The sequence below is a fragment of the Corapipo altera genome, unplaced genomic scaffold, assembly GCF_003945725.1.
Source record: "Corapipo altera isolate COAL_440 unplaced genomic scaffold, ASM394572v1 343, whole genome shotgun sequence".
Classification (NCBI taxonomy): domain Eukaryota; kingdom Metazoa; phylum Chordata; class Aves; order Passeriformes; family Pipridae; genus Corapipo; species Corapipo altera.
Window position 1 is genome coordinate 2,255,089 of NW_020884913.1, and position 19,187 is coordinate 2,274,275.

General features: G+C 38.6%; 1 protein-coding gene across 4 annotated transcripts in view; it reads right to left on the reverse strand.

The window, feature by feature from the left end:
* Window positions 1-19,187, reverse strand: part of HELZ (helicase with zinc finger) — a 77,421-nt gene that overhangs the window by 16,070 nt on the left and 42,164 nt on the right. For all 4 annotated transcript variants that reach the window (XM_027654660.1, XM_027654662.1, XM_027654661.1 and 1 more), the window contains 8 exons: window positions 16,921-17,099; window positions 15,158-15,276; window positions 13,606-13,751; window positions 11,061-11,208; window positions 8,578-8,761; window positions 7,412-7,640; window positions 4,139-4,343; window positions 151-202 (listed from right to left, as the gene is read on the reverse strand). In XM_027654660.1, coding sequence (XP_027510461.1) covers window positions 151-202; window positions 4,139-4,343; window positions 7,412-7,640; window positions 8,578-8,761; window positions 11,061-11,208; window positions 13,606-13,751; window positions 15,158-15,276; window positions 16,921-17,099 — 1,262 coding nt within the window. The remainder of the gene's footprint in view (window positions 1-150; window positions 203-4,138; window positions 4,344-7,411; window positions 7,641-8,577; window positions 8,762-11,060; window positions 11,209-13,605; window positions 13,752-15,157; window positions 15,277-16,920; window positions 17,100-19,187) is intronic.

The window sequence follows — 19,187 nt, forward strand, 5'->3', positions numbered from 1 at the left end:
TAATCTGTTTCCCAGATGCACACAAGAAGTAAATGACTTTCAAATAAAGAAGGGACCAGATACTCCAGTCATATCAAACTAGTATCAATGTCACTGAAGCCATATCAGTGTGAGCTCAGGAATTCCTCTCCAGGAGCAGCAGATACTTACCCATTCCATCAGGTGGGAAATGGTCATTCTGGTTGTGATGGTGGACCTTGCCCTTTAAAGGAAAAAACCAATAATTACGTTTTGCATTATTATATAAACCAAAGCTGTTTATTCAAGTGAACATTATAATTAAACACAAAATGGAGCTTGAAAGAATTCAGCCCAACAGTTTATTCTTACACATTCATCTGTCCAGTCCCACCACTTGACACTATGAATTCACAAAGCTGGACATTAAATACCACTAATCCAATTAACCAGTGGGTCATTACAAGTCCCTCTGGGAAAACTCTCCCAAGGCCTGTTTCCAGATGCTCCAGTAAATATTTTGAGTTTCTTTCCTCACCATTTCATTCTCCACTGTCTCACTTTTTTCAGGAGCAGCATCCAGTACTAAAATAACCCTCAGTATTCCTCTGCCATGGCAGCTCTTAGTGGAAGCATGATCCATTTTCCCCTTCAGACAACGCAGCTTCTTCCAGTTTTACCCAATTGTTCACCCAACCTCATTAGACATTGTCTCCCTGCCCCATCTATTGGCCTCTGGACTTTGGTTCCTCTGTGACTGCTCCCCAAAAGTACAATTATAGGAGAGCCAAGAACCACAGTGCTCTAGGGAAAACTGGTTTTCCTTGGTGAATTGTACATTAGAAAAGGATTTTAACAGAACTGAGTTATCCCTCCTGCATGTTCATGAGTTTCCAGCATCAACTAATTAGTTAATATTCATAAACTGTGAGCACATATTCAAGTGCCAGTATGCTCTTAAGTCCTTTGCAGGAGAGGAATACTTTACTTAATCTGGACCTAAGTATGTTCACAAGTTTAAAATAAATCTAAAAAGGCTTTGATGCTGCAAAACTTTCCCTGCCCAGGAGATAAGTCTAGGCAGTTTTCCAGCAGTCTGAGCAAATTAGTCAGGGTACAAAGACAGGTTGTTTGACAACGTTGACTCATGCATAAACCAGATTAAAGAACTGGTCTCTGATTTTCCTCTCATTTTAAAAATGAATTATTAAAAAATAAAATAATAATTGGTTTTCACTGCAGCACTTAAACAAAAGAAGCCTCTTTATTCACCAAACAGAGCAAGGTTCAATCTAAAAACATAGAGGAGCTATGTGCCTCAACCACTCATGGTCAGCACAAGGCATTTCTGTATCTGTTATACTGGCACAGTGAAGCTCTAAGTGCAGAAATCTGAAAAACCTCTGTTCTAACCTATTAGACTTGTATTTTATAGGTGTCATATTTTAAAACTGAAATAGCAAATAGTTACATAAGTCTGTAAGAAGAGTTGTCCTGTTGAACAGGACATGTCACAGTATGAACATATCCCAGGATCAGAATGGTAAATAAAAGTCAACTGGGGCCACCTGTAAGCTGGGGAAGGGAGGTGTTGCCTTTCTTTTATCTTTTTCTTTTCATAATTGTGATGGCTTAATGACTTTATAATAGTCTGTTATTAACTTAATCGTTGCCATTTCTCAAAGATTTTCACCTCAAGGTTCATGTCCCCACCCAAAAAGCCCTAAACCTACACTAGAACTGATGCTGACTGACAACACAGGAGCACAGACACACTCTGATTGCTCTAAAAACCTGCTCCACCTTTGGAGTATCAAAACCCACGTTACATAAAGGTGCTCAGAGGAAGATCAGACCAAGGTTTGGGTGACTGCAGGCAGTTAAGAGCTCATCACTCCTCGGATCCCCCTTTAGTGTTCTCCAGAGCTGTAATCAGACCTGTGGCCCTCAGTGACTGCAGGAGATGTCGAGGATGATGATGCTCCCTGACCTCAGTGCCTGAATCCAGACCAAAAGCTGGAGCAGAGGCAGCAGGAGGGAGGGAGGCAAAGCTGTGAAGTCAGAGCCTAATTTACTGTACGGGAACTACCCCGAGGGAAGCTCTGAGTTCTGAAAACTTTCCCCTTCCACATCATCACCTTCAATAAAGGCTGTCCCTGTCCAACTCTGCTGTTCCCTCCTCACCTCCATGCCCAGCCAAGCCACAGGAACACGGGGGAAGGCAGATGCCCCCAGACAGCCTGTTCCATGTTGGCTGGTTTGCCTCTCAAAGAGGCAAGACTCAAACATTTTTCCTTCTTTAAAATCTAAACAGCAAGGAGGTTTTTAATGCCCTTACATAAAGCCAGGAGCAATTCTGCTGAATAAGAAGGTGCTGTTTGTTCAAAATCACTTTTCACAGCATGTGAAAGACGAGCCCTGCCCTGCACAGATGTCCATAAACTCACCACAAAACACGGTGTCAGAGGCTCTTCTCACTTTTTCGCTACAAAACACACCAGCACTAAGTTTTTAATCTTTCATTTCCAGTGTTAAATACTGTACTTAGGAGGTCTAAAATAAGCAAAGCTAACCATCTGCTTTCAAAACTCGAGCAAAGGGAAATGCATCCCTGCTCACAGTCATAATCTGTGTGTGCCTGGGTGTTACCTGCTCGCTGCACTGCTGGTACTGCACACACTGCCTGGCAATTGTATCCAGGGGGAAGAGATTTTATTTAGAATTATGACACAGGGGGTTTAGACACCTCGGATCTGAAGCTGAAAATACAGTGCTGGCAGTTTGAAAAGTGTCTCTTGGCATTCCTGCATCACAAGGGCTCAGTTTACCAACAAACCGAGGGAAAATAAACAGAGTCATCTACTCACAAGATTCTCACTTCCCCCAGCACCCACCCCCCTTTTTTCTCTAAATGTACTATACCTGCATTTTCAAATACCTTCTTTTTATTTCATTTAGGAAACTAAAAGTATTAATAATGATGTTCTATTAAAGAAAATGCATTCAAGGCTGAGGCACTCACAGAAAATGGAGAGTGCAGTAGTGGATTTTAAAGATAATTCTGTAATTTCTGGTTTTCCGTAGGCCCAGTGTTTTGACACATGACTAGATGCCTTAGAAATCTGGTGTTTGTTTCAGAAAGTAATGCATCTTGATGAAAAAAACAAATGTTCTCACTTACAAACCTTCTTTGGGGAAGGACTGCCAAAGGGAAGGCTTTCTTTTCTGTATTGTTAAAAAACCTGTTGTAAAAATTGCATTTCAATGATACGGCCTGCAACACAAATGCAAGGCTATGGGAAATTCATACATTTCTTCCTTCTTGTGCAACTGAGTTCATCACAAAGTTGACAACCTGCATTTCAGCTGCATCTCTAAACACACTTTAATTAAATTATAACTCAAATGAACTACATTTTTACAACTATAACTCAAATAAACTACAAAGAAGCATTAAAATAGAATTAATTACTAATATATCACCCCCCCCAAGAAAGCTCTAAAATTTAGTGTTGTTCCTTATCATCCTAAGGAAGCCACATATTTTCATCACTTCTTCACCTGCTTTTATAAAGCAGTTGATGAAATCACCACTCAGAGGTAATTTCATATCTCTGCCCTCTTGATGCTGCTGAAATCTGGTTTTCTGAAGGACATTATCACAGAGCTAATCTATGCAAGATACTGCTTTACAATATATCTCTAATTACATCAAAGAATTACCTGACGTGATACAAGTCCCCGAATTTTAAATGTGATTTTTAAATCAAACCAAACCCCTTTTCCCCATTGTTTTGTTGTTTCCTTATACTTCTTTTGCCTGTTGTTTCTTTGGGGTACAGGCAGAGCACAAGGTGCTTGTGACAGGGATCGGCTCTCAGTCAGAGGGTTTAATTTGGTTTATCTAAACCCTGAGGTTGAAGTTTGACACTGAACAAGCCAGAGTGACCCAAGGTGTGTGTTTTAGTAAGGAAACAGGACTTGGACACCCCTAAATGCTGTATTATAATACAAGTCTGGAGCTTTCACCTGAAAATGCCACATATCGCTCCAGAATTCGCACTCCTTTCTGATTGCATTGATGCAATTTTAAAACAAACAGCCTGTTCCATAAACCCTTTCTGTCATTTCTCTGCATTCACTTCCCCTTCTGACAATTCCATGGCTGGGAATGCTTTACCTTTGGAGGGGACTGCTGCTGCTTGGTGGGATTGGCCGAGTGCTGATGCCGCAGAGCTCGGGGGATGAACTCGGGAGCCAGAGGGTTCAACACGTAGGTTTTCTTCAACTCCAAAGCCTCCAACTGAGCTTTGATCTGCTCAAACGTGATCCCGTGAAGACTTTCATTCTCATGACACAGGGCAATGAACCTTTCCCAGAATTTCCTATGGAAACAATTCAGAAACAGTGGGTAAGACTCGATGGTTGTCGCGAAAACTAAAACAGACTTAACAGGACTGTGTGGCGTTTTTATTCTGTGTGGATGCTCATTTTATACCCCAAGCCACCCACCCTGCAACCCCACAGCACAATGAAAAGCTCCTCAGTTATTTAAAATGCACACACTGGTCTGTCCATGGTGGCAGAGCAAAGCAGTGGGTGTGTATCACTTCCAATATTAATGTCATAGACAGGTCCAACTGGGGATTTTTTCCTATAAAACCAACAATGCTTAAAATTTTGAAAAGCATATGATTTAAGGAACTTGTTAAGACTAAAATAGTCATGGGGATTATACAGATTCTCAGTCTCAGATGATGTCAAAATATATTCTCTGAATTTAGGCAGATCATTCAGTGTAACAAATACCAAAGGTGAGATATTCCCTCAAAACTGCTCTTGTCAAACACTTCAGAGGCACGTGAAGATTAATATTTGGGAGTATCTAGAGATCCTTTGAGATCCTCTGGTGGCAAACAAATAAACCCATAAATTTTATTGTGTGTCAGATTTTTCTATAACATATAGAAGTAATTTTGAACCAGAAAGACAACCAGCACGTCTCCTCTATGAAAATTCTGCTTCCAGCTTTTTGGAGGGGTTATTTAAACTATGTAATAAAAGTACATTCTTCCCTGTCTTCTCCTTTCTCATGACATGTCTTTCTACTGCTTATAAAGTCTTTATATCGTTAACATCCACAGCAGGACCTCTACAGAAACTTTACAATTATTTTATTTTTTCTTTAACCTCAAAGAACTTCTTGGGCAAAGTCACTGAAGCTTAAAAGATATTTAAATAAGGTCTGAAGATGTCACTTTAAAAAAAAAACCCAAACCTGACTGAGTTGTCTCTTTCAAAAAAATCAAGAATTATGAAAGTTAGTGAAAAAAAGTATTAAAAGACAATGATCTTAAAAGTGTGCTTGATTATAACTCATGCTTGTTCACCCTTCAGTAATAAGGCCTGGCCTGTAAGCAAACACTGTTATTTCCCCAAATCCTGTAAAATGAGAGATTGCTGCACACTGATTTTAACAGCAGTGTCACATTTTGCTGAGTAGCTGACTTTGTGTAAAAGAACAAATGTCTGTCTTGCAGGAATTCTGTAATGCTACTGATATATTTAGGAATTCCAAATAGTTCTCCCTAAAAGCCCATCTTGTGTTGTGATTTTACGGAGGTAAGAAATGCTCTTTCAAAATTCACGATGCAAGATGGCCCTTTTTGTGCATTTTGCTCTAAGGCAAACAGATCTTACAAGGTTTTAAGTAAGGATTAAAACCCAAAATTAAATACTTCGGTGGGATGCTTTAATGATGGAATTCCCTCTGATTAATCAACTCAGTCACCAAACCAAGCACCACAAATCCACTGAGACTCATCCACTTTTGCTCGGGATGCCCCAAGCAGTGTCTGCACACATGGAACACTTTGGGCTGTACATGGAACACTTGTACTGGGCTGTAAGAACAGAGAATAAAAGGCTGCTGCCTCTCGGTGTGCTCAGCAGTTTAAAGGGGGTTTCTGCCCAAACAGCCCTGTCTGGTCCAGTTGGAGCTCAAAGGAACAGAATGATCACCCTGGGCACACTTCACAAAGCTCTCCTCAACCATCATTACAGTCCTGACTCATTTTGACAGCTATTAGAATATTTATAAAATTCGAGTACACTCTCAACTTTTTTGAGGTCTGTTTTTCCTAACGAAATGTCACTTCTTTCAGACTTCTATAGTCCTGTTGTACTAAAAAAGAACCCTCTTCCCAGCATTCTGCCTGAGCCCCTCCAGCACTATTTTCAAAGAGTGAATGTTCAATTATTCAGTGAAACAAGACAATGGTGTATTAAAGAGAAAGCTCGAGCTACATCTTAATAAAGTTTCAGTGCCCCTTGTTTCCTAATTATCTTTTTGTTTTATAATTTGGAACAGCTATACATACATAAACAGCTGCTGGTCTTCAAAATGCAAACTCAATGCTTAACTGCCAAGCCTGTAATTCATTTACCTGCTGACAGCCTGTATTTTTATTTTATTAAGTTTTTCCATGCCCCATTTCAGATATTTTGAAGGAGCACTCGGGAGGCACAGGGGCTCTTTCTCATCAGTTCATTACATAAACCAGCTCGTGGCTAAAAAACCCAACCAGGTAAAGGGAAAAGTGAACTAAACTCACAACCATTACTTCTCTGTCAATAATATGTTCTGAGCCACTTAGAGCAGATCTGTGTGTTCAGGTACAGATCCCCCTGACGTGGCCCCAGCAGGTAAGTGGTTAAATTCAGATTCTGTGTCATAAATGCAGTAAACACAGATTTGGGTTCCATTTGGCTTCTTCACTTCTAATCCTTGAAAACCACATTCCTTTTCAAGACAGTAGAATACTGCTCAGGAAAGTAGAACACAACAGAGATGTAACAACTGACTAACACGTATTTTTAGCTTTATTTTAATAATGTAGTCAGTGCAGTGTTTCCTCTCTTCGAGAAATCAGCTGCAGGGTTTATCTCTGATCATCTCAAAATCTCAGCTCCTCCACTGGAAAAAAAAACCACCTTTGAAGAACAAGAACTTGGTCTCCTTAACATCAGTGTTTACACATCTCAGCATTTTCCACATTTATTCATTTAGGCCTATAAAAAGTCAATTCACTCAAACCTTAATGAGTTTTTTCCAAGTGTCATGAAGATATATCAAAACATAAATAAAGTTTTTAAAGTCTTTAACCACCCTACAACTGGTATAATATACAACTTTAAAATATCACATCACATCACAATTTTTAAACTCCAAATTATCTATTACATTTATTTATGTATAAAATTTTAACAGGTGTACAAAAAAAACCTCTACTGGAAAGTAAAATGAAGCATCTTCAATTGTTACTGTCGAGTGAAAATCCAAGCAACTATAAATACACGAAAAGCCAGTTTATCATTGTACTAAATCCATCATAGATAAACACATTTTCTAGTATCCTTAGCCCTGATTAACCAAGGAACATCCATAAAGTACCTGCATCTTCCAATGGAACACAAAGCAATAGGGTCTCCCACCACAGCTACCAAGGATTGTGCTCTTGTAATGGCAGTGTTGAGAAGTTTGTAATTGGACAGAAAACCATAATCCAAGTCTTCTGTTGAATCCTCCAGTAACTGCTCTTTCCTTTTAATTGGTGTTTGCTTATGTTTGCACGTGTGCCGGGTTCGTACTGTGCTAAGAAACAAAACTCTGAACTGTTTTCCTAAAAGGAGACAAAAAAACAAACGTCTGAGATAATTGTTGCTGTTTCTGCTCTTACCACAACCAGAACACTGCACTTGCCAGCCAAGTTTCACACCTAGATATTCTGAACTGAGAGCTACCCTTCCCATGAAGAGCTTTATGCAAGAATAATAAGATTTAAAAATTTTAAAAGATGCACTATAAATAGCACATTCCATTACAAGAATATTTCCTCTTTAAAAAACTTATTTTTCACCTCGATATTAATCACTCCAGAACTTTCTGAAATGTTCATTATCTTCACAACATTGCCAGGCAGCCAATAACAAATCTTGAACTTATTTATTCTACCCTAAGCAAGAGTTCTGGACATTCTTGATTCATATTTTAAAATTTCTCAACTATACCAATACCAACCATGAAAAAACAGAGCCCACACCACTCGCTGTCACTCAGTTACTTTATTATTATCTGCCTTTGTTTATCACTGACTAAAAGTGCAACCTAGCAACAGGCTATGCCTACAGAAAATTCTTGTTATCAATGTGATTCTCCAGGAAGAAATACCTAAATTTCTCCTTAGGTTTCTCCTGGACTCCTTTTTACAGTTTATTCCACAGATGTAAAAAAAAAGAAAAAATCATTAAAACATTTTGAGGCTAAAGCCTCGTTACATTTTTACTTGGAACCCCGGCTGTCCCCTTACGTTAAAAATCGATCAGTTCTCACATTTTTCACTCGATTTATTTTTTTAAGCAAGTCTGAACTTCATTTTGAGAACACACAATCTCACACACACGAGTTTATTGCTCTGGTAGTCAGCGCCGCGACACCATCTGTGTCACAGCTCGCCCCTTCCCATCGATTGACGGTCATTTCATTAAGTCTTATTTAACTTCACCCCTCCCATTTTTCACTTCCTCAGCCCGTTTCTGGGGCACAGAGCTGTTGCTCACCCTGAACATTGAGCACTCTCTCCACACTGACATCTGAGAGCCTTTTTTTCCTCAGTTCAGCCCGAATCCTGAACACTTGATCGGCGTAAGGCGTCACCACCCCGATGCTGCCGTCGTCCAACTTGCCCCAGGCAACAGGCCACTTCCTTCTCAATTCTTCAACACGTTCCACTACTTCAAACACCTTAAAAGAAAAGGCAGAATTCATAAAAGTATGATCCATTCTTTGATATGGAAAGAGAACTCGAATTTTAAAGCTCTAAAGCACTTACGTGACACAGTATTACGAAAGCAATAATGTTACTGCATTCTACAGTGATACTCTAAAATACCATGAATTAAACCAATGTATTTACTATACAGTATCTTTTTGTTATCTCAAAATGTCATCTTTAAAGTAAAAACTTGGATATTATAATCTTAATTTTCATTCCTATGAAAATGTCAAGTAGAGTAGGACCTGTGTTGCCATACTTGATCCAATTTCCATAAGTAAATGTATTGCCTAAATAGAGATTATTTGATTTTTATTCTGGATTTTATATATGTCATCTTAGAGTTTGGTAACTATGGAAAGAGAGTCCATATACCAGAACACAATCACTTCCCATTCCAAAGGGTATCACTGGGAATTTCAGATTATTCAACAACTGCCAGTTCATCTTGATGAAAGACTATGAAATGTGCTACTGAGGAGACTAAGGAGTAATAAAACCTGAGAACCTCCTCCTGTGAGAAGACAGTCTCAAAGTAACCTCCTGCTACAGCAGCTCATTTCAACACACCAAACAGAGGTACTGCACTACAGGAGTTCCTTTTCTTTTGTTTTTTGTTTTAAATTTACATTCAATGTGTCATTCAATAAATATTTCTCCAGCTATTTAAAGCACGAGAATTGATGATGCAGTTTTCCTACAGCATCACAAAAGCAAGCTCAGCCTCTTAAAGTGAAAAAAAAAAAAAAAATTATTTTTTCATCCTTAAAAAGTCACAAATAGTTTATTTTGGGTAATTTTAGAAGGCAGTGAAAATGTGGCTGTCTCAGAGCAAGACCTGAATATAACTTTTGGCAACATAAATTGTATTTAAAAGCCAGTTCTACTGACAAAGGACATTTTTATAGATATCAAAGTTTATTCTAACCACAGCACAATGATCTTTTGTAGTAATGATCTTTTGTAGGTATTCTGGCAAGCTTCTGTGAAAGCATAAAGCTTCTGGGTATGTATTTAGAATTAACACCACACAGGGAAATTTCAGAACTATGACCAAAAAGGGAAAGTGCATCTTCCAGATTAATTCTTAATATAGGCACCAATGAACCATGAGATGCCCCAATGCAAACAGCCATTAAGGGTCAAACAGAAAAAATCTCCCTCATCATCTAATTTCAGTTTTTCCTGTTGGTGTTTCAGCAGTCCTTGTCCTTCATTTCTGCCCGTGGCTGTTAATGACTCACAGTTTTCAGACTGTTACTTGGTCACTGAAGATATTTTTAGGTCTTTTACAACTTTTTTAAATGGCAAAGTAATCCAAGTAGATTAATGAAAGTGGTCGGGAGCCTTCAGGTTTTTTTTCAGTGCTGTGTCCAGAAGTCACTGAAGCTTTTTATTTCAGTAGATATTTTAATACATCAAAGAATGCCTAAAAAGTGCTTCATAACAACAACAAACAGGTTTAAAATTGTGCATCAGATGAACCACACCATGACCAACAAGGGGAAAACACAGCTCAGCAGTCCTTCATAACAAGCACTGCTGCTCAACTGCAGGCCATCAAGTTAAAACTCCTCCTAGGCTTAAGAAAATTAATGATATTTCTATGATTTTCTCTCCCTCTCCTAACTAGAGGTGACTGGAAAAAGGCATCTTCCACTACAAAAGGTATTAACAAGTCAGGGTGGGAGGTGGGTGTTGCTCATGTTTGTTGATTGGTTGATTTTGTGGGTTTGGGTTGGGGTTTTTTTAAACACAAAGGAAGACATGAGATGGAAAGTAATTTTTGAAGACCACAAATAAATCTATATGAAACAAACATATTGAGAAGAAGTTCTCACCTAAAAAAGTCTCATCTACCCATGATCAGTGAGACACACTGATCCTAAACATATTAAAGCAAATATGAAATTTTACTCCAGAGGAGTCTTATCTGAGTGGGAACATTTCTACAACAGTCAAAGAAATCTGAGTTTGACTTCAAACTGCAGTTATTCTCAGTTGCTAAGATACATCTATCAGAATGCCACACAAATTATGTGGAAAGACATGCTGAAGAATGAGCCTGAGAGAATGTTATGCAGCTTACAATTTGCAAAGAAAAAAAAGAAGAGAAATTAGTGGAAATGTTTACTACCACTGCAATTTTCACTACATCATGTTTAGCAAACTCCACAGTTTATGTCTTCTACCTACACTGAGCACAAACCAGTAAATTTGGGGGGAGCTTTAAGAAAACAATCAAGAATAAAGCCAAAGGAGAGTTACCTCTGCGTTGTTGTAAAAAGCTGTACTATTTTTCTCTTGCACATCCTCTCCACGTGCTGTGAAGAAAGTCAGAGGGTAGAAGTCTTTGTGTGCTGGCTGTTTTCCACTTGCCATCAATTTGCCTTCATAGAAAAGTTCAGATGTGTAACTGTAACAAGGCAAAACGGGATAAAATGTGGAGTCTACATATGAGCTCACTGACAAAAATATGCAAATCTCACTGATAAAATATGCAACCACAAAATACTTCATAAGGAAAACAAAACCACTAATTACTATTCAGCATCTTCAAGTGATTTCTCTGAACTGATATTTCCATACTACAGACAGAGCAGAAGGCACTAAAAATATGCTTTTCCAACACTTTTTCTACAAAGGCCGTTTTTCCTTCTAATCGAAAGCTTGACAAAGTTATGAACATTCTCACTCATGTTTCACTCAGAAGTTCTGGTGGCTGGAAACTGGGCAGAGAGAACACTTGGTGTCTGGCACTGGTTATTCCCCAGGCTGGCTGGATGATGAGCCTGCTCATATCAGTTAAGAGTTATTAAACTTGGAAGATAAATCTACTACAGATTTCATGTGTGTTGAGCACAACCCAAGCCAAGTGTTGAGCTTTCAAGTAACCTTTTCCTCTGTGACTTCTACTCCAGGCCAATCTATGTTACCAGACATCAGAAACACAACCAGAACACGGTTCCTCTGCTGGCAGGAGCCATTCCAGAGCTGGCTGACTGGTGCCTTCACCAGGAGGGAAGCAGGCAAACTGAATGCAATGAGACAAAAAGGCAGCAAGAAGAGACTGCAGTTTGCTATAAATCCTCTATAATGGATGCACAGTTGGGCTAAACTAATGTACTGCCTTCTAGTAATCAGTGAATTTAGGTCTAATCTAACTTTTCAATGCTCAGCATCCAACCTCAGTGTTCTCTGGACATCACTCAGTGGATGCAGGAACCTGAACACAGCCTGACATGAAGAAAACCAAAGCAGGACCCTGTGCAGTTGGTGGGTCCACTGAGCTCTTCCAGGATTCCAGCTGTTGTAGCTTAAGATGGAAGTAGTTGGTCATGGAAAAGTTAAAGAAACTTGTCTGCTACTAAAGCACCATCAAACAACTGCAGCCCATCCCTGACCTGACCTGGCTTACCCTGGACAACCCTGGATGGAGTTGCAGTCAGTCCACTGCTGCCTATCAGCAAAATTAACAATTTCTTCTGTAAATTAGCTTTTGGTAATGAGATCTCATTAAAGAACAAAAGTATTTCTACACAGACTGTTTTTTCCAATTACAGCTCCAAAGTCAGGCTGAACTAATGGCTTGTTCTTCCCTTAATTTCTCATGGTGTCTCTATTTCAGTGAGGTTGGGATGATTAATGAGCCCTCCATGAACCATCTTCCCACACTTACTTCTGTCTTAAGTGCCATGGTCCCATTTGTCAGGGGAGATTTCACTTTTTACAAAAAAGTGGACCTGAGACATCTAAAGGACCACCCTGAGAGAGTTCAGCTGCTTTCACTTCCCACAGCAATCCTTCCTGGTGGGACTGGGCACACTGGACTCTTCCCAGCCCAGCCCTGGTGGTGTTCCTGCAGTCCTTACCTCGCTGGTCAGCACAGTGGATCCTTCTAGGAACTCACTGTCTGAACTCCAAGTGCTGAAGTGAATTTTCATGATCTTTCTGAGGCAAATTTCATGGAAGTGATCTCTAAACAAAAGCTGAAACAATCCCTTCCATTTCAAACTCACAGTTCCAAGAAGTGTGTAAGAAATTAAGCATCACTGAGTCTATAATTACAAAGTCCATAAAGCGAAGACAGATCAAGCTGTGCAAGGAAATATTTTACATTCTCACTTTTGATTCCCCAGAGCACTTAAATATTTCTGCTTTTGCTTTGAACACAGTGATAACCTAATTAGTATGACTGGATACCAACACAATATTCCTCAGTACATACTTGAGCCAGGATTTAAACTTTAGCATTTTTCCCCATGACTGCACTTATTCTTTCTAGCACAGCTCATGGATGAGCTCATTACACTAGCAGCCATTAGTTTATCATAGCATAAAAATGCAAACCCACTGATTAATGTGTCTTGAAAGAAGTAATATAAGATGTCAACAGTAAAGAGACACGCTCAAAATGTGACCTATTTTTTTCTGTTCACAGTTGCATATCCATATGTTCCTTACACTGCCCACAGCCTACAATTCCAAGATAATCCACCCCAGTAAATCTAAAATTCTGAAATGGCTCAAAGAAACACAGACCCTACATAATATGCTGCATAATGTTTAGAAAGGGTAAGTTAGCTCTGCTTTGGCTTAGTGGGCAAGTCTTGCAGCCAAAGCATCCCCACCTGAACGAGGGGTCTGTCCCACGACCAAGTGGCCCAGACCACTGGCAGCTGTTCTAGGAGACCAAATTTCAACCCACAATTAAGATTTCCTTAGAGAGACACTTCAGCTGTGCTTGGCTGTTCTTTGGTTCACTCACACCAGTCAGAGAAGCACGTGATACAGTGAAAAAGTTCACACCTACTTGATGATTGCTTCATGGGAGCGATAGTTCTCACACAGCAGGATCCTGCACGGGAATTCCGCGGGGTAGTGCTCGTAGAGCCGGTCCAGCAAGGAGACATGAAGGTTCCTTTCCCTGGCAAATTCACTGTAGACAAAAGGACTGAGCTGTAATAGACACACACACACAAAGAAAATGTAACTAAGGATGTGGACTCGGAATTTCATGCTCCCAACACAAGTATTTTGCATCAAACAAAAAAAATGAAACTTTGTTTTTACTGTACATTCAGAGTTGGAAGACACAGACCAAAGCTATTCCAGAAAAATGCCCATTTCTACTACAAAAATGACAAAAGACCAGCATGGTCTTAAAGGAACAATAAAACATCCAATAACTAAGCAAAGAGAAGAGCTCTTATGTCTACTCTTAACACCCCAAACTGTGTTTTGAATGACATTACACCACTATTCTGACAACCTCTTTACAATTAAGTTACTACCACAAATAGCACAGATAAGAAAATAAAAGAAATTTTAACACAATTTAAAAAGTTAAATAGAATGTTAAAAAACCCAAGTGACCCAGTTACTGTTACACTAAACTACTTCTGGGCTTGTTTAACAATAAAACCACCATCTATCAGAGCAGGAGAAACAGAACCAAAGATGATGAACGAGAGGTTTTTAAAATAAAATTTCAAAATGTAGAAATGAAGCCAATCTGTTTTGACATTCCGAATACATGTGATTCAGACTCTGACCTTGAGTTTCACTTGAGCTAAATATTAAGTTTTTGAGATTTAAATACTGGATACCTGAGCTGAGTATCTTCTGTAAGAAGATATAGAGACAAACAGGGCAAAACTTCATCCACCCAGCTGGGCTGAAGTTGTAAGAATTTCAACATCTTGGAAAGCACTTTTGAGACCTGTATTTAAAAAGCACTACCCCAGTCCTCGAGATTACCAATATCAGGACTTGAAATGATCCAGCAGGATTAAATCACAGGTGGCAACACCACTCGAAGGTTGTTACTGTACCAAAGCAAACATCCACTCCACTGCTACTGTGCAATGCCAAAGAGAACTGAAGCCAAATCTATGAAACCAAATAAATCTGGCCTAAAAATCAATAAAGCAAGGAAAGCTGACTTTTTCCAAGCATGCTTTCTCATGCCTACAGGCTGCAAAATGACAGCCATAATCAGTGTTTTAAACTCTGTAAACCAAGCAGCTCCCACATAAAGGCACTGGCTACTTTCACTTTGCTATTTCCTTCCTGTTCAAATCCTCAGCAGATTATGATGCTTCTAATAAAAATTTAAAAGAAGTTGTCTAAATCATAACAAAGATACTCCATATTCTTGAATTCCTTCAAAAATCAACAAGGAACAGCAGTCATAAACCCCTGACTGGAATAACCACCCCTGAATCTTATCCAAATAACATCCTTTGAATTCTCCTTGGATTCCCCATCTATTATAGGATTTGGAGCAGATAAATAACTCAAATATATAAATATGAATACTATATATATATGCACTTCATACTCAAAAATTCCACAGCTCTTACCTGCATATGGTCTCCAGCCAAGACAATCCTTGTGTTTTTATTAGCTAATGCTAGAGGCATAATAGTTTCACACTCCATAGCTTGAGCAGCTTCATCTAACAGAATGTGTGTAAAAAACCCTGTAAAACAGAGATATCAGCAAATAAATGAATTTGAAATATGACAAAATAAACACTGATAACCAAAACACGAAATTGAACTTAACCTTCTGTATTCTGATAGTACCAAAAAAAAAAATAACAAACAAAAAAAAATGGAATTTAACGTTCTGTATTCTGACAGTATCCAAAATTCGGGGGAAAAAAATGGCTTACACAGATTAATTCTAGCAACTACAAGAAACCACACAAACAATTTTCAAACCCATCCAATGACCAGCAGTGGTCACCTGATTGGCAGTGACATTGGCAGGAGCCCCCAGATCTGCCTGTTTCTTCTGACAGACATGAAATCAAACACGTGTTTTATCTGAGCCCTCCTTGCACCAAGAGGAAATGTCTCGTGGCAAACCTCCCTCAGGAGTTTTCTCAAATCTGAAAGTCTTTTCACCACCATGAGACTTGAAGAGCTTTGGACAATGACAGTGACAAGGAATTCTCGTGTACTTGAGTCCTATTAACTATATTTTATATACTAAATTTCCCATTAAAATTGCACACATACCTGAGCACTTTGCTGGTTATGGGCTTAAAGGAATGTTGGGGGGGAAAAAAGGAACAGAAGTTGAAGGAAAATTTCAATTCAATCTTATGACAACACTGGACCAAAGGTTTTGGTGGGTGGGTGGGAATCTATGCACTGGAGAACATGCACTTGAAAAAAAACCTGGCCACTGTAGACTTATGTTGCATGAAATATAAATTCAGGACAGGTATAGAAGAGAAGTGGTTTTATACACTGATATCTGTGATACATTAAGGTTTAAAGCAAAGTATTAGAGGACTTAGTGCACCATCCAATTAAGATTACATACATAAAAATGGAGCAATTTTCTTTGGAAAATATGAATTTCATACAGCTGCACACACATTTCTATGGCATGACTGTACACAGCTCAGTGCCAAACAAAGCAGCTATTTCTGTCTAGAGACCTGAAAATATTTACCATAAATTCCATATCACTTTCCTCTGTTGCAACAAATGCTTAAACGTCGCCATAAAAATCTAATCCCAACAACCACTGTGAAGAAATCCCATGTTCTCCAAAAAGCAGATGGATTTCACTGGGAGAGCAAGAAAACAATAAACCCTAAGCAGCCTCTGCCCCCAAAAATACCAGTCTAATGTATTGCAGTTTAGAAAACAACCCTAAATGCATCATGTTAACAAAGCACAGGGCTTGTATTTGTGGGAGTTGTTTGCAAAGCTGAACAATTCACAGAACAAGGGAAAAAGCTGTGTATTTATGCTTACATGCTCCACTGAGTAATGACCTTAATGAGCATAATATTCAAAGTCAGAATCTCAAACAGAATTTTCCCTCTTGGATGTCAGAAATACCAGATCATACATAGTATCGCTTCTTTATTTAGTTTTTTTTTTTTTAAGAAGGAAAAGAAAGAACAAGCAAAAGGTTAATTTGAATGCCAGCAGTTTACAGCTTTGTAATAAACATTTATTCATTAAAAAAATCCAAAAGAGCATTTTAAGATTACCATTGTTTACTTTATTTTGTAACAGTTCCAAGTGCTGGGTAAGGAACAAACTCTGGTAAGAGGAATTTTTCTCAAGCATGGACACTTTTTATTTAGAAATTACTTTACCTGGTTCAAGATCCAGTTGACACAGATACTGTGATGTATTTAACGTAACAACCACTACTCTTTGCTTTAGAATGTCTTCTTTCTGTGGCATCTGAAAGGTGGAATGTGTGCTTGAAATCAAACAGTACTGATGCACAACTGGGTGAACAGTCTTTACCCAGCGATTTCTGAAATATACCCTAGAAAAGAAAAAGGGGCTTATTTTCTACATGGTTTGAACACAGCAACAGCCTAATATTTCAAATATTGATATTCAGCTTTCTGGTAAATAAACATGATCTTCAAGAAGCAAAACATCACGACTCTGCAGAATTACGTGCTCAAATATCTCGGGTTTACTTTCCATTATTTGCTGCAGTGCAATTTTACACACCCAAACAGCTACCAAGGACTAATTCACATGTGGAAATCTGTAAATTCTTCACGTATTTAAGTTCTGTGACCCTCACATCAATGTCTATTTAATTTTAAACTAACAATAGACTCATTTTAAAGACATATTTCCTCAGTTGAACTATAACTTAAAGCCCACAGTATGGAATTTCCAGAGCTGCAGTCTGCACATCTCATCCACTGCAGGGAATATATGAAATATATTGAAATCTTGCTCTTCCTTTTACACACACTATATATTGTCTGAGCCTTTAAACTACAGGTAACTACTGTACAGATATCAATATCTAGAATTTAGCTTATTTTGGTTTTTTTCCAGAGCAAATTAAGATGAAGCTATTTAAATTAATTTCAGTTCTAAAGATGGGATTTAAAGCTGTTTGGTTTATCCACTCTTCACTTAATTTCTCCTGTGCCCATCTTACAAATCCCAAATCATTAATCAAGTGTTTGGAAAAGTGTAATTCTGCACTGAACTGCAGAACATGATGGCACTGGAGGGACTTTGGGTACCACATGTCCACCCATGTTTGAAAATTACCACGGAACAGGAAAGAAACGAGGATCAGGATTATAATAAATGTGGGTTGTAATAATAAATGTTCATTTTGGATAAAATGAAATGCAAAGGCACTTTGGGACTCTGAATGGCTTTTCAATTTGACACCACAACCAACCCAAAATGACACTGGGTGACCAAAGGTAACTCCAGGTTGAGACTGGGTGCTCAGGAGCACCCACCACACTCCTAAGTTGTTCTCAGAACAAGAATCTTCTAATGTGACCTCGATACATTTTTGTATGATTCACTTTCTCAGCCCTAACTGAGGCTAATTCTCACCTACCACCTCACAGGAGAACTGCAAGGATTACTGAGTTTATTGTGAGTTTATGTTTGTAAAGCACTTTGAGATTCTTGGATGAAAGGTGCTATTGAAATGCAAAATATTATGGTTATTAGACATTATTATACCATGCACTGTCTTTTATTACAAAAATTCAACTGTGGGTGACTCACAGATTGGCTGACAGCATTTCAAACTGCATTGCTGCTTACCCATTAATTTCTTTTATTTTGATGTGAGATCAAAAAGGTATCCCAGAGCTATTATTCACCACTGGCATAAAAACACCTGACAGATGTGACTACTTGGAAAATGTCGTGATAGAAGTAAACCTCACTGAACAAGGGCTTTCTTTCTCAGGGGCAACTTGGGCTAATAAAATCTCCTGTAATTTCATTATTAGGGTTTTTTTTTCTTAAAGTTGGAAGAAACAATTACAAAAACGGGGTTTAACAGCTTAACACAAATCATAACATTTCACCCTGGGACATGCCCTTAAATTCTGATTAAACAAAAGACTTAACTTCTCATGGTAACACCTGCATAGCCAAGTACTAATCAAAATACTCATTAGTACCTACAATACCTTCTATTAGTGCAGCTCTGGGTACAAAAGTGGGCAAAAGATCCAGCTACAGAAAATAAAATTACTCACAGCTCACCTGAGAGCGGACTTTTCTCACATCATGTGCCTCAGACCAAGACTTTAATTCTGGAGAAATTAAAACCTTGCAGGCTAAGGTTTACCCAAACCACAGGCAGTGAATTTACCAGCAAATACACAGAGAATCACCTCAAAATGGAAATCCCAGAAGATTATGGATTAGGGACTCCATCTTCTGCAAAAGCACTGAATATATTCACTGTGCTTAGTGCTTGGTTAACGTGCACTGAACCTGCATTTTGTGTGGAAATTTGTGTGGAATAAAGGAGTAAAGGAAAAACCTTTTTTTTCCCTAGATGTGGCATCTGGATATCTACAACAGAAGCCTTAATTTCTGTGGATCTTTAGCCAATGAGCCAAAAATG